Consider the following 12,075-nt stretch of genomic DNA (forward strand, 5'->3'; position numbering starts at 1 on the left):
TTCTCAGTACTTAACACCTGTGAAGGTGTTTTAGTGAGGGGAGTCCATATTCTTGGCAGAGGTCTGCTGGGATCTCGGCCGCCCTCCCTCTTGTCACCCTCCCCGTGTTTACGAGCATCCTTTTGGGGCTGGGGTGAGCTTGGTTGCGCTTGTTTTTCCGCGGAAGAAAAACTTGTTGGCTGCAACCTGGACCATACAGAGTTCAGTTTGGCCCTCTTCTCTTTGCTGCGCGGTGATTCAGCCTGATGCGCTCTTTCTCTTGCCCTATCTTGGGCAATCTGTTTCTCATTTCTCGCGAAAACTCGCGATGCCTCCATTAACTTGGCCCACGTGGTGGGCATACCATCTTTGCTTACGAGAGCTCGTCGTAACTGATCACTTGCGCGCGCCTTGTATAAAGGCCACGCGCAGGAGCTGCTCAGTTATGCCCCCGATTGCCAGGGACTCCTGATTGAAACGAGTGATGTAATCTTCAATCGTTTCATCATTCCTGCGTATGCAGTGCATGATGTCATCAGGATCGCGCGTGTGCCTGCGCTGCTGTACGAAGTGGGCTTGGAACTCTTCTAATAGTTCCTCGAACCCATCAATTTGCCCTGTCGGCAAGCTTTCGAACCATACCCGCGCAGCGCCCGTGAGGCAGCGAGCAAACATATGACACCATGTTGGCATCGTCCAGCTCTCTAGGTTTCCCGTGTTATAGAAACCCTGCAAAAAGTCATCTGGATCTGTTGTGCCATCATATTTGCCCAGACCACTTGGCATCTTGGTCTTGTGCTGGATGGGAGCCTGCGCGATGCGCGCAGTAAACTTTGAGTGTTTTACCAGGATGGCTGGTCTGTAGGGTGTGGTTACGTCAACTTGCCCTCTGACCGGTGGGCTGTATGGCATGTGCAGATCCAGATCTGCTCTGGCCCCAGGCGCCATGTTCACAGGCGCGCGTAGCTGCGAGCCTCCTGCATGAGTATCCCTTGTCTTCCTCATGCTATGCACTTCTTCATCACTGAACTCAGTGTGTGCAGTGTGAACAGAATGCCCTTCTTCCGGCGCGCGCGGCCTTTTTGTAGGCTGCTTATCAATCGCTTGCCTTTGTGTTTGGTCGGCTAGCTTCTTCTGTTTGATCATTTCAGTGTACTTTTCCATCAGACGCCGCTGCTCATTTATGAGCCATTCATTCGGATCGTTTGCTTCATCTTCTGGACCCATTGGTCCTTTCAGCTTCGCGCCGGCCATATTTTGTAACGTGTGATCGTCTGGAGGAGTTTACCTGCTGTCCGTCGTTAACACCCTCACGTTCAATATCCTCCAGAGCTTGATCAACGTTACGAACTCCAGAAACCATGGTGATTGATTTTTTTTTTTTTCGTAGATCTGGATGAGATCTGATTGCCGTTTGTAACAGTGGATGGCGCCAATGAAGAAACGTGGATCTACTCACTGGTAGCAGATCTACTTTCCTCGGGTATGATTAAACTGTTTCACCGATGGTTCCTTTGAATCCGTGTTCTTCCACCTACAAAATGAACAGCGCCGTTACTTACCCCTCAGAAAGGGACAGAGGGGTCCTCCTTGGGGTAACCCTCCGGCGTGAGAATCAGTATCTTTGTGGAGAAGATAATAAAGTGTGAGTCAGTGAAATCTCAAGAGTATTGCTGAATCGCTGAATACTCTTGATTGTGTGACTGTGTGTTTTTCTGTAACTGACTGTGAGTGAATATAATTCAATATGATTGAATGTGATATCACTGCTTGTAACTGTCAATGATTGAGTGTGAATGAATGTGTCATCAAAGTGGAGTTGATGCTGTATTTATAGTGCTAGGGTTTCCACTGGCTGGGCTCAGCCTCGTTGGCCTCCTCCAATCGCACTGCGCCACGTGTCCTCTGGGACACCTGGCGCTTTCTCGTTGGTTGAAATCATGTGGTAGCACATGTGTCATGCTGAGTTGTCGACCTTTCATTTGGCAGCTGTCAACATCAGCATATTCTTACTCCTTAAAAAGATGCCTTCTAGAAGAGTGTCTGACGTGCACAATTAAGGTTGCCCTGATCCTGATTTGGATAAGGACGAGGTTGATTATGTGCACGTGTGATATGCGCCCATCCTGAGGATGCGCGAAGTCTTCTTTTTATTCTCACGCGCAGATATTTCATGCGCAGGTGTGATATGCACGAGCGTGTGATATGCGCCGCGCGCTGGTGCGCCGCGCGCATATGTGACGCGCGAGCATATGTGATGTGCAAGAGCATGCGATATGCGCCGCGCGCATATGTGATGCGCGAGCATATGATGCCTGAGCATGTTTTGTATGCGCGATGCGCCTGGGTTTTGGCTTTGTGCCTTCATAATGTCTTTATCTTGTGGGTTGACCCGCCTTGCTTGGTGTTGAGGCGGGTACATACCTCTTCAACAACCAAGACCGAGAAACACCTTCAAGATAGCTGGAACTATGAAAATAAGTTGAGTGTTCTTTAGAGTATACAAGCCACTTGTGTTTAAATATGTTATGAATCTATATGGTGATTAGAAAAAGAAGATTATGTACATTTTTTATGTGTCAAACATATTCATCTTAATTGAGAGTAAACATGAATCAGTTAAAACTTAATCTTTCAACACCAGAATAACTACCATGGTGTTGTATACATGTGTTAAGTAGTTTTACTATTTTATATTCTATATTTTTAATTTTAGAAAGACAAAGAGGAAGAGAAGATGATAAAAAACATGGGTTTGAGTGGTCAGATTGACACAAAGTGGGTTTGAACCCTTCTCTAACCCACTTCAACATTGACCCCATTTTGGAAACACCAAGTATGGCTTCTCTCTCTTATTTGAACAACTAAAATCATAATAATAAAGATTAATGAGAGCTGTTATTTAAAGAAATATATATATATATATAATGTTTGGATCAAATACAAATTACATTAATGTGATAATTGTAAGAATCAGGTAGTGTAGTTATATATATAGTGTAATTATAGTGTAATGTAATTACACTGATATAATTACATAATTACTTTACTTATATATATAATTACACTACTTGATTCTCACAATTAACACGTTAATTTAATTTGTACATTAACTTTCTTCTATATATATATATATCATCAACAGTCACCAACGTCTGTCTTTTAATAAAAACTTGTTCACAAATTCAAGAGTTGTTTATAATGTACATGTAGTACCTTTTTATGATCAACTAAAGTACATAACATTGTAATATTGAAATGATAAAAGGTGCAATGCAAGCAAGTTACACAATACACCGAATTTGATAAATTATATATATAGTTCTCATAAGAGTGTGTAGAGAGTCCTCCCGTTTTATCTCAGATGCAACATAAGCTTTTTTCTTGTTTTTTCTGATTAATTTTTTCGTTTCTCTCCTAACACTATGGTAGCATTCCACTTTCTCCCGATTCTTCTCATTTCTCCCTAAAACCCAAAACCACTAAAAATTGAACCGAGATAAACCATGAAGTAGTCCCCGATCCATGGAAAAATAGTCGGTACAAACTAAGGGCCAGATAGTGTTCTTGGCCGGCCACTTTGTTTCCCGCCCTTTCACGGGCTCTTCAAGGCCTCTACTTCGTATGCTAGAGCATACTCTTGTTGCAAATATCATACTCTTACATTATTGAACATGAACTTTAATACACTTTACCCTTTTAAACATGTTGTACCTTTTTTTTGAACGGCTTTAAATGTGTTGTATTAATATCACACTCTTGTTTTTCCTGCTATATATATCTTCTAACTTTTGGCTAACTAATATTTATATTACTAGTAACTAAAAAAATATATTACTACTTCTTTAATAACTATAAAAAAATGAAAAGCTATACTAAGGTAAATTACGTCATATTTGGTTGATGTAATTAATAACTATCTTTTTAATTTCTTGTTATATGAAAGCTTTATGATATTTATAATAATTTATTATTATTAGGGCACGAATCATTTAACATATATCAGTTAGTCGGGGTGAACACAATGGAACCAAGAAACATACATACTTGGATTGATCAAAATCATTTAATAAAGAAAAAGAAACTACTCGTGGAATGATTAGTTCTCTTTGTTACTTGGTGGGCCATTGGGGCTAGGAACGAAGCGATTTTCAAACTCAACGAATTTAAGACGAATATAATATTTGATTCTAATTTACATTTCTTGTTTTTTAATTGGATCGTAACTAGAAATAAAAAAGGCTAAAATATTTTGGACAGAGTGGCTTCAAACCCTATACTTTTCATGTAATCATGTTGTTTGATTGTTTAGTTAAATTTTTTTTAACCATCCATGCTTTTAGTTAATACATCTGTTGTCGTCCTTTGTCACCCAAAATCCATTCAATATGTCGCCCCCTATGCATAGAATAAAAGTCTATGATTATAAATTGCCTCCAACTCAATAAAGGTTTATTAGACAAGAAAGGTATGTATTATATTTTATTTGATATAATCCGTACTTTAAGTGAACTAATTTTCATGTGGGATGAAATGTATATACCTGAAACCCTAGCAAACTAAAGTAATTTATCGATCATGTCGCTCCTTGACTATGGGAGTTCCAATTATTATATTCAAATATAATGTGTGGTTTCTTTCAAAAATAAAAGGGTACCAAAATGTTTTTAACACTCCCTTAGACCTCTGGAAATGTTAATCATGAAAGATGTGCTAAAATGAGTCTTTTCGTCACGATTGATGAATAAAACACAATGCAAAAAAACAATATATTCTCATAACACTAATTTATTTTTACTTATTATAATTTTATATTAATTGTAATTTTGTAATAAGTTTTAAATTTGTGTTAATTTACACATTTTGTTTTATTTTCATTTTTTTATTAGTTCTAGATTTTGTATTGATTTTTAGGTTTGTATCATAGAAAATTTGATTAAATATTTAATTCATTATTTTAGTTGGAATTAGTTTACTGATATATTAGGTTATATATTGGTTAATAGTGTTAGCTCCACGGGTACATGTTCTGTTGGTAAATCCTCGGTAATTTGTCATCAAATAAACTAACCATACACATATAACCGACATACATTCACTGAATGATACTCGTCGGTAAGATCTTTGACTGACAGACTGTTGACAGAAGTGCGCATCACTGATACTGTTTATTTCTCGTATTGTTTTAAATGTATTACAAGTATCGACACAAACATAATTAAAAGTATAAAAGGATCTCAAACCATCTACCCCTACCACCCACCCCACCCCACCCCATTCCACATAACTTCTATTTAAAACCCATCGAACGATGATTGTCATTCTTCCATGCACACTTGAGTTTGATCACTTCCAAGTGTCTTTATTATTCTCATCTTCTCCATTATTATTTTTCACCCCATAACTTGTCGGAATCATTTAACACATTCATATATATCTTTCTCAAACCCTCTTAATTATTGCCTCATCTACTCTTCCATAACTCATCTATGTCTACCTCAAGATCGCGTTACCGGCAAACCAGACCACCATCAAGGATCACCGACGACCAAATAGCTGATCTCGTATACAAGTTACAACAACTCATTCCGAATGATCAAATCCACACCACCCATTCTCATCATCACAAGGTTTGTTATAAGTTCTTCCATTATTTCTTATTATCTATACATGAACACTAAAGTACATTTTCATTAAACATCATGTTTTAACTAATTTTGTTATGATGTGCTAAACGGAGTCCAAAACAAGATATATATCATCACGAGAGAGACGTGTTAAAACCGAGTAAAAAGATTATATATATAGGGGAAGGTTAACGTACAAATAAAATAAACGTGCTAAACGTGAAAATCAGGTAGGGTAATTATATAATTACATCATAGAGTAATTATATGATTATTCTACTTGTATATATAATTACTCTATTTGATTCTCATGTTTAACACATTAATTTCATATGTATTCGATCTAAACCCTATATATATATATCGTATCACAACACTTAATTTTCAATTATTTTGTTATACAGTTGATATATTTTTTTTTCAATAAGTTAAATATTGTGTGTAGGAGTCAAGTGCAAAGGTATTGGAGGAGACATGTAGTTATGTTAGAAGGTTACAAAGAGAAGTTGAAGACTTGAGCCAAAGGCTATCAGAGCTTTTGCAGTCAATGGACACCAACAGTCCTCAAGCAGCCATTATTAGAACCTTACTTATGTCACCTTAATATATAGTATATGTTCTATCAAGTATTTATTTTTATGCATGTTAATTAATCAGTGTCATTTTAATTTCTTTTGCATGTACATTTTGCTTGAGTGTTCAAATGTGCTAAGATTTTTTTAAAATTTATTATTGGAGCCTAATTCCTCATAGATTGCACACACATTCTAGGGTTTCTATAATGGTACTTAAAACAATATATAACTTTTTTATGAATCAAAGTTAAGTAGCTAGAAAAATGTGATAACAAGTATCAATCACCTTTTAAATGTCATAAATAAGATGGTTTTTGTATACATCTTCCTTTGATCTTTCTCCCATTACATGTACCAAGTGCTAATAGGGTTAATCATGTAGTTCTTTACTGAAAAGTAGTTTTTGCATTAAACATGTCACAAAATATAAGACATATCAATTGTATAATATGTATAATAGTGCACTACACTCTTCTTGGACTATTCCCAATCATTTTTTTCTCACATGTAGACTTAATTAACATGACATATTAGCTTTCTATTCATCCTTTCCACTGATTATGAAAACTTTAGTTGATAATTTTTTAGTTATTGGATTTAAATACTTCAAACTTTCACTTGTTGACCAGAAACACTTCTAACTAACGAATTGTTTACTGTCACTCTCAACTTTCATCTTATTTTCTTCTAGGCACTCTGAAGCAATTTTAGAAATGTCACATCACCAAAAAAAAAACTAAGTTTCACGTTAGATTGGGGGTGCCGGTAGAAAATAAGGTGAAAGTCGAGAGTAATGATAAACATTTTGTTAGTTGGGAGTGTTTCCGAATAACGAGTGAAAGTTTGAAGTATTTAAATCCAATAATCCAATTTTTTTAGTAAATAACTTTTCTTTTTTAATAAAATTTTTAAAGAAACTACACAAGTTACTAAACTGAATTAGATAGGCCCGAAAACTATATTAAAGAAAGCCCTATGCCAGATTACTATAAATTACTAAACCCAATTGAAGTGATCCGATAACCTAATTAACATTTAAAATTTGAACAATAGAGTTAAACAAAATCTTAAATTCAAAAAACATATAAAAAACCGATCAGTTGCTTCGGCGGCCCTTGCCCCTTGACCAACGGCGCCCCTCCTAAGTTTGATCACGTTTGTTAGGGTTCGATTGTGTCTGTTTGTCTAGTCTAACTATTATAATATGTTTAAGCTTAATTTATTACTTTCTCCGTCTCATTAAAAGTGTCTATATTTCCTTTTTTATTTGTCTCATTACAAATGTAAAATGTTCACTTTCAAAATTTATTAGTCAATTTTCAAGTTTACTCTTAAACACACACAACTAGCATTAATAAGTAATATTGATAGACCTAATTTCCAAGAACATTATTATCATTTGGTAAACAAAAAATAATAATTCAATCTATCTTAAACTTTGTTTTTTTTCAAATTATGACACTTTTAATGGGACAAAGGTAGAAGAACATTAGGTGGATATGTTTATATTTAGTTGGCGATATATTCAAAAGAACACGACCCTACTCGAAAACTTTAACGTCTGATAATAATAAATTCAAACATCAAAAAATACCAAACTTATAAGAAAATTTCTATCTATGCCACTGTCCATTGTTTATCTTGACCACAAATCCAGACAATATATATACATATAAAACGTGACATGCAAAGATAATAATAATAATAATAATAATAATAATAATAATAATAATAATAATAATGAAACACATAAATTGCGATTACTCTAGTCTCATTTGTCAACTGTGTTATCCATTAATGCATCTACATTTAAAACAATGGAACATGATAGTAACATGTGAGAAACGTGTTTACGTTTTATAGGCTGATTGTTTATATTAATGGAAAAAGAAAAAACTGAAATATGAATACTGGCCTAGCCTTAAAACTTTATATTTTTCATCTGCTAGTATAAGATATAAATAATACCTATACGCATGCATGCATATTCCAAACACCTCGAAACAACTTAGGATGTGATTTCTCCTTAATGATGTTTCTTAATAAGTCAGGACTAGAGAATAAAATCTGCATAAATGATTAATATCATGTTTTAGAAATATTAACTCGGGTATTGGAGATAGTTTCAAACACTATTAAAAAAATAATAATTAGTTACGTCAGTTTATATTTGTAACATACGTATGTTTTCCCTTCAAGGTGTATGTAACCGTGACAATGAGGTTCAATGCCTTTGTGGCATTTCTGACAATTGTATAATTGTGTGATGTTGAATGATGACAATCATTCGTATGAAGGGGGACAGGACCTCTTATGAAATATGTATCGTATGTTACAATTGTACTTTATGCAACACGTATCTGTTATTAAATTACTTGATAATTGTTATGAATGATGGAAGATTTGAACGCTAGAACTCACATAATTAACGAGGCTGCTTTAAGTGTGTGCGTCAGGTTAGCAGGCATATGTTTGACACACATGGTGGCAACTGAGGCGAGCTACCTCGCGGAAGACTGACATCCCAAGTATGCTTGTGTTTATATACTTTTTTTTTGTGCATATGGGTAGAGTACATTTAGATATGAATGCTTGAATGATGGTATGTTTTCGTTACAAGTTTTATGAAATCTTTGTATTTAGGAACTAAAATGCATGTGTAAACTCAACTACCGAGACACATTGGGTTCAGGGAATTTCATATAAACAATATACTTGGCTTTCCAATAACCATGCATATTTCTTATCGTTCTTGTTCTCTTAGAATCTTTAGTCGTGATAAAAAAAATCTATATCACTAAACTAATCTAATTAGGTTTCCGGGGTAGCACGTGATTAAAGATTCAAGTGTGCTGATGATTGTAGGTGGGTGTAACGATGAACGGAGTCAATGAAGGGTTAAGACAAACGTAGCTAACCAGAACTCGTCAGATTTTATTAAAATAAAAAATATGTTACTTTAAGGGGAAAAAAACATGGTACTTTTGTGTAATATGTTGTGTAGAGTACTTTGTAATAATCCTAACCAATAAGGTATGTTTTCATTAGCGGTGTAACGTGTATGTAGATGTCAAATTTAAAGTGTGAATGTACGTAGGAAGTTAACATGTTGTACCTAGTACTTGTACCTTGAGTTGATAGTTCTTTGAAAGAGGAGGTGTGCATAGTCATATATGTCTACCGCTCATATGTTTAATGTGTCTCCCATGTGAACAAATAATATCTTGTTACATGTTAATGTTGTGAACAAGTACTGCAACATCTCCATATGCATGTCAAATCCATATTAGGTTTGAAGTACTTCAAATTATGGAGACTTTTACAACCGAAAAGTTGGTTATGTCGTGTACATTGTTAGGAACTCGGGTATACTAGCTCGGTCTTGAAGTGAGAATGTAAATTGTTTAGTACTTGATTTTCTGGTGAAGATGCAGCAACTAGGGTTTAGTTTTACACCATGGTTTGGAAATTAAGGAAATTGATACATACAAAGTGAATGTACAATATGTATGTAGTACAAGGCCGGCCCTTGGGGGTGGCAGGGTGTCACATGTTTGACAGGGTGTCACATGTTTGACATCCTGCTAGGCCCGAATTTTTTTTTAAATTATATGTATTTTTATTAAATACAATATGTATATTTAATGTTTATACTCAAGTACATAAGCACTAACTTGGTTTAGTGGCAAATGTGTATTACTTTTACCAAAAGGTTATGGTAACTAGTCTCATATGAGATGTTTAATGTAACAACTTGGATTTTCCAATTTAAAATATTTCCCGTAACCTGACCTGTTCTACGTTCTGGAAAATTTTATCAGCAAATAAATCGTGTTTGTCGAGCAATTATTTTTCTATTTATATTTGTTTATTATATTTATTTATTATAAATTACTATAGAAAATATACACTTTTAACCGTAAACAAAAGTTTAACCTCAAAGAGATCCCAACTAAAATCCTTAGGGACTAAAGTGCAGTTTCTGCATCTTATTACTAGATAACCCATTTACCCATTATCTAACCCAAACCCATGACCCGTATAGCGAACTCGTTCTTTAGCTTGCACCTTAATTCACGTTATAATCTTGGAAATCAAATCAAAAGATTTGTTAACCTTTCCTAATGCGGCCTACCGACGTACGTTAATATGTTAATTGATCAAAACGAATTCGTATTTCCTATTAAACTACGCCGACACAACCCGTTTATGATTAGAGATGATAATGAACATCATAATACAATTGCTTCTACAGATACAATCTTTATTCCAACGCCAGAAAAACCCCTAGCTTTAATTACATAATATGATCCTCAAGATACCAGTTCGTAATAAGTTCTTCGCCGACTGCTTCGTGTCCAGTTAAACCATCCAATCAACACTGTTACAGGTAATTGATCATTGCTCTCTGTTCGTCTTAACCCCAATTCCAAAAGCCCTAACATTATCTAAGCAAACAATTAACCAATTAATGGATTTGATTTCCTAGGGTTTAAGTCGAGTTTGGGGTTTTTCAAAGTGGATATCTAAATTTTCGTTTTCAGTTTAGATTCAACTAGCACTCCAGCACAGCTAGTCTGGCGTGTGTTTATACCTCATGGTTGCCTGCCTTGGACGGGAGTTCGAGTCCCAGCCAGATCCTTTTTGTTTAATTATTTTTGGTTTTTGTTGTTTTATGCATATTAATGATTTTATAAAGTATCATAACTAATATATGATAATGAAATTTTTATTAAACCGACATCAATAAATTACATCTTTTGTCAAAATCTCGTTAAAAGCTTTCGTTTATATATATATATATATATATATATATATATATATATGCATTGCAAGTATATTTTAATAATAATAGATCATCGTTACTTTATTAAACCCGAACATCATTACTGACGTTTCTTGTCGTTAATCGTTTTTACAAACTTCCTATATTTACATTATATTATTCCTTATTTTTAAATAAAAATATAATAAAATATTAAACGAATTACCTATATTTTTACCATTTAATCTCGTTAAAGATTCAAAATAGATATTTATTAAATATTATTATGAGTATTACTTTATATTATAATTATTTATTTGAATATTTATATAATTGTATTTTATTTATTCTAGTAATTTTAAGTATAATTTATATTAAAATAGTTATATAAATTATTAATTAAATTTGATTATATATCTTTCACGTCAAGTGTAAACAAAGGTGATATTATAAATAATAAAAAAAAGTAATGCTTCTTATAAATATTAATCAATAATCTTAATCTTTATTATAGGAGTCAATCATTCAAATCTATAATATTATAAACCTTATCATAACTCAAATCAAATCAAAATCCTAAACTCATTATACGTGTTGTCTCATTATTAATTAACTCATATTAATATTATTTAACTAGGAATCTTTGACGGTATATCCCGAAGGGTTCATCATCTCACATCATCATTCTTTTATTTCATTCATCCGATCAGGTGAGTATTTCACTCCCATCTTTTACTTATTTTAACTGTTTTGAGGACATATGCGTTCGTATATATTTTATATTATATAGTACTCAACCACAACTGTTTATCCTTGTGTGTATATCGGTTTATGCTTAACTTGCTATTTGCTTACTTGCTTTATTTGAACGTTGTATGCTTACTTCGGCAACCGATGTCCATTTTTATGGCACGGTTTAGTCCTTACTTGGTAACGAGTGTCCATTTATATGGATTGGTTGAGCCCTTTCTTTATGGTTGATTTCTTTATGATTTGCTTTCTTTATAATTGTTTGACTGTTATGTGCTATGGCTTAACTGTATATCTCACGGGAACAGTTTGCACTTTTACTTATTATTATATAGTGTCTCAAATCTGGTGTTATACTCACTCAACCTTGTGTTGACAA

At 34.1% G+C, this 12,075-nt stretch overlaps 1 protein-coding gene across 1 annotated transcript; it reads left to right on the top strand.

Annotated features, from left to right (window-relative positions):
• The first annotated feature begins 5,305 nt into the window (after positions 1-5,305).
• Positions 5,306-6,253, top strand: LOC143583765 (transcription factor ILI6-like). The gene is made up of 2 exons (XM_077065987.1): positions 5,306-5,609; positions 6,052-6,253. Exons 1-2 carry the CDS (start codon positions 5,469-5,471, stop codon positions 6,208-6,210), a joined length of 300 nt encoding a protein of 99 aa, XP_076922102.1. The 5' UTR covers positions 5,306-5,468; the 3' UTR covers positions 6,211-6,253.
• The last annotated feature ends 5,822 nt before the right edge of the window (positions 6,254-12,075 follow it).

This window comes from Bidens hawaiensis, unplaced genomic scaffold, assembly GCF_021521415.1.
Source record: "Bidens hawaiensis isolate Kalapana, Puna unplaced genomic scaffold, B.hawaiensis_p1.1 tig00032505_1, whole genome shotgun sequence".
In the NCBI taxonomy this organism is placed as follows: Eukaryota; Viridiplantae; Streptophyta; class Magnoliopsida; order Asterales; family Asteraceae; genus Bidens; species Bidens hawaiensis.

What these genes read in the sequence shown, in the direction of transcription:
- LOC143583765 (XM_077065987.1), top strand. Translation starts at nt 5,469, where the DNA reads ATGTCTACCTCAAGATCGCGTTACCGGCAAACCAGACCACCATCAAGG. An exon ending in CCCATTCTCATCATCACAAG is followed by an intron (nt 5,610 to 6,051) that starts GTTTGTTATAAG and finishes TATTGTGTGTAG; the next exon opens with GAGTCAAGTGCAAAGGTATT.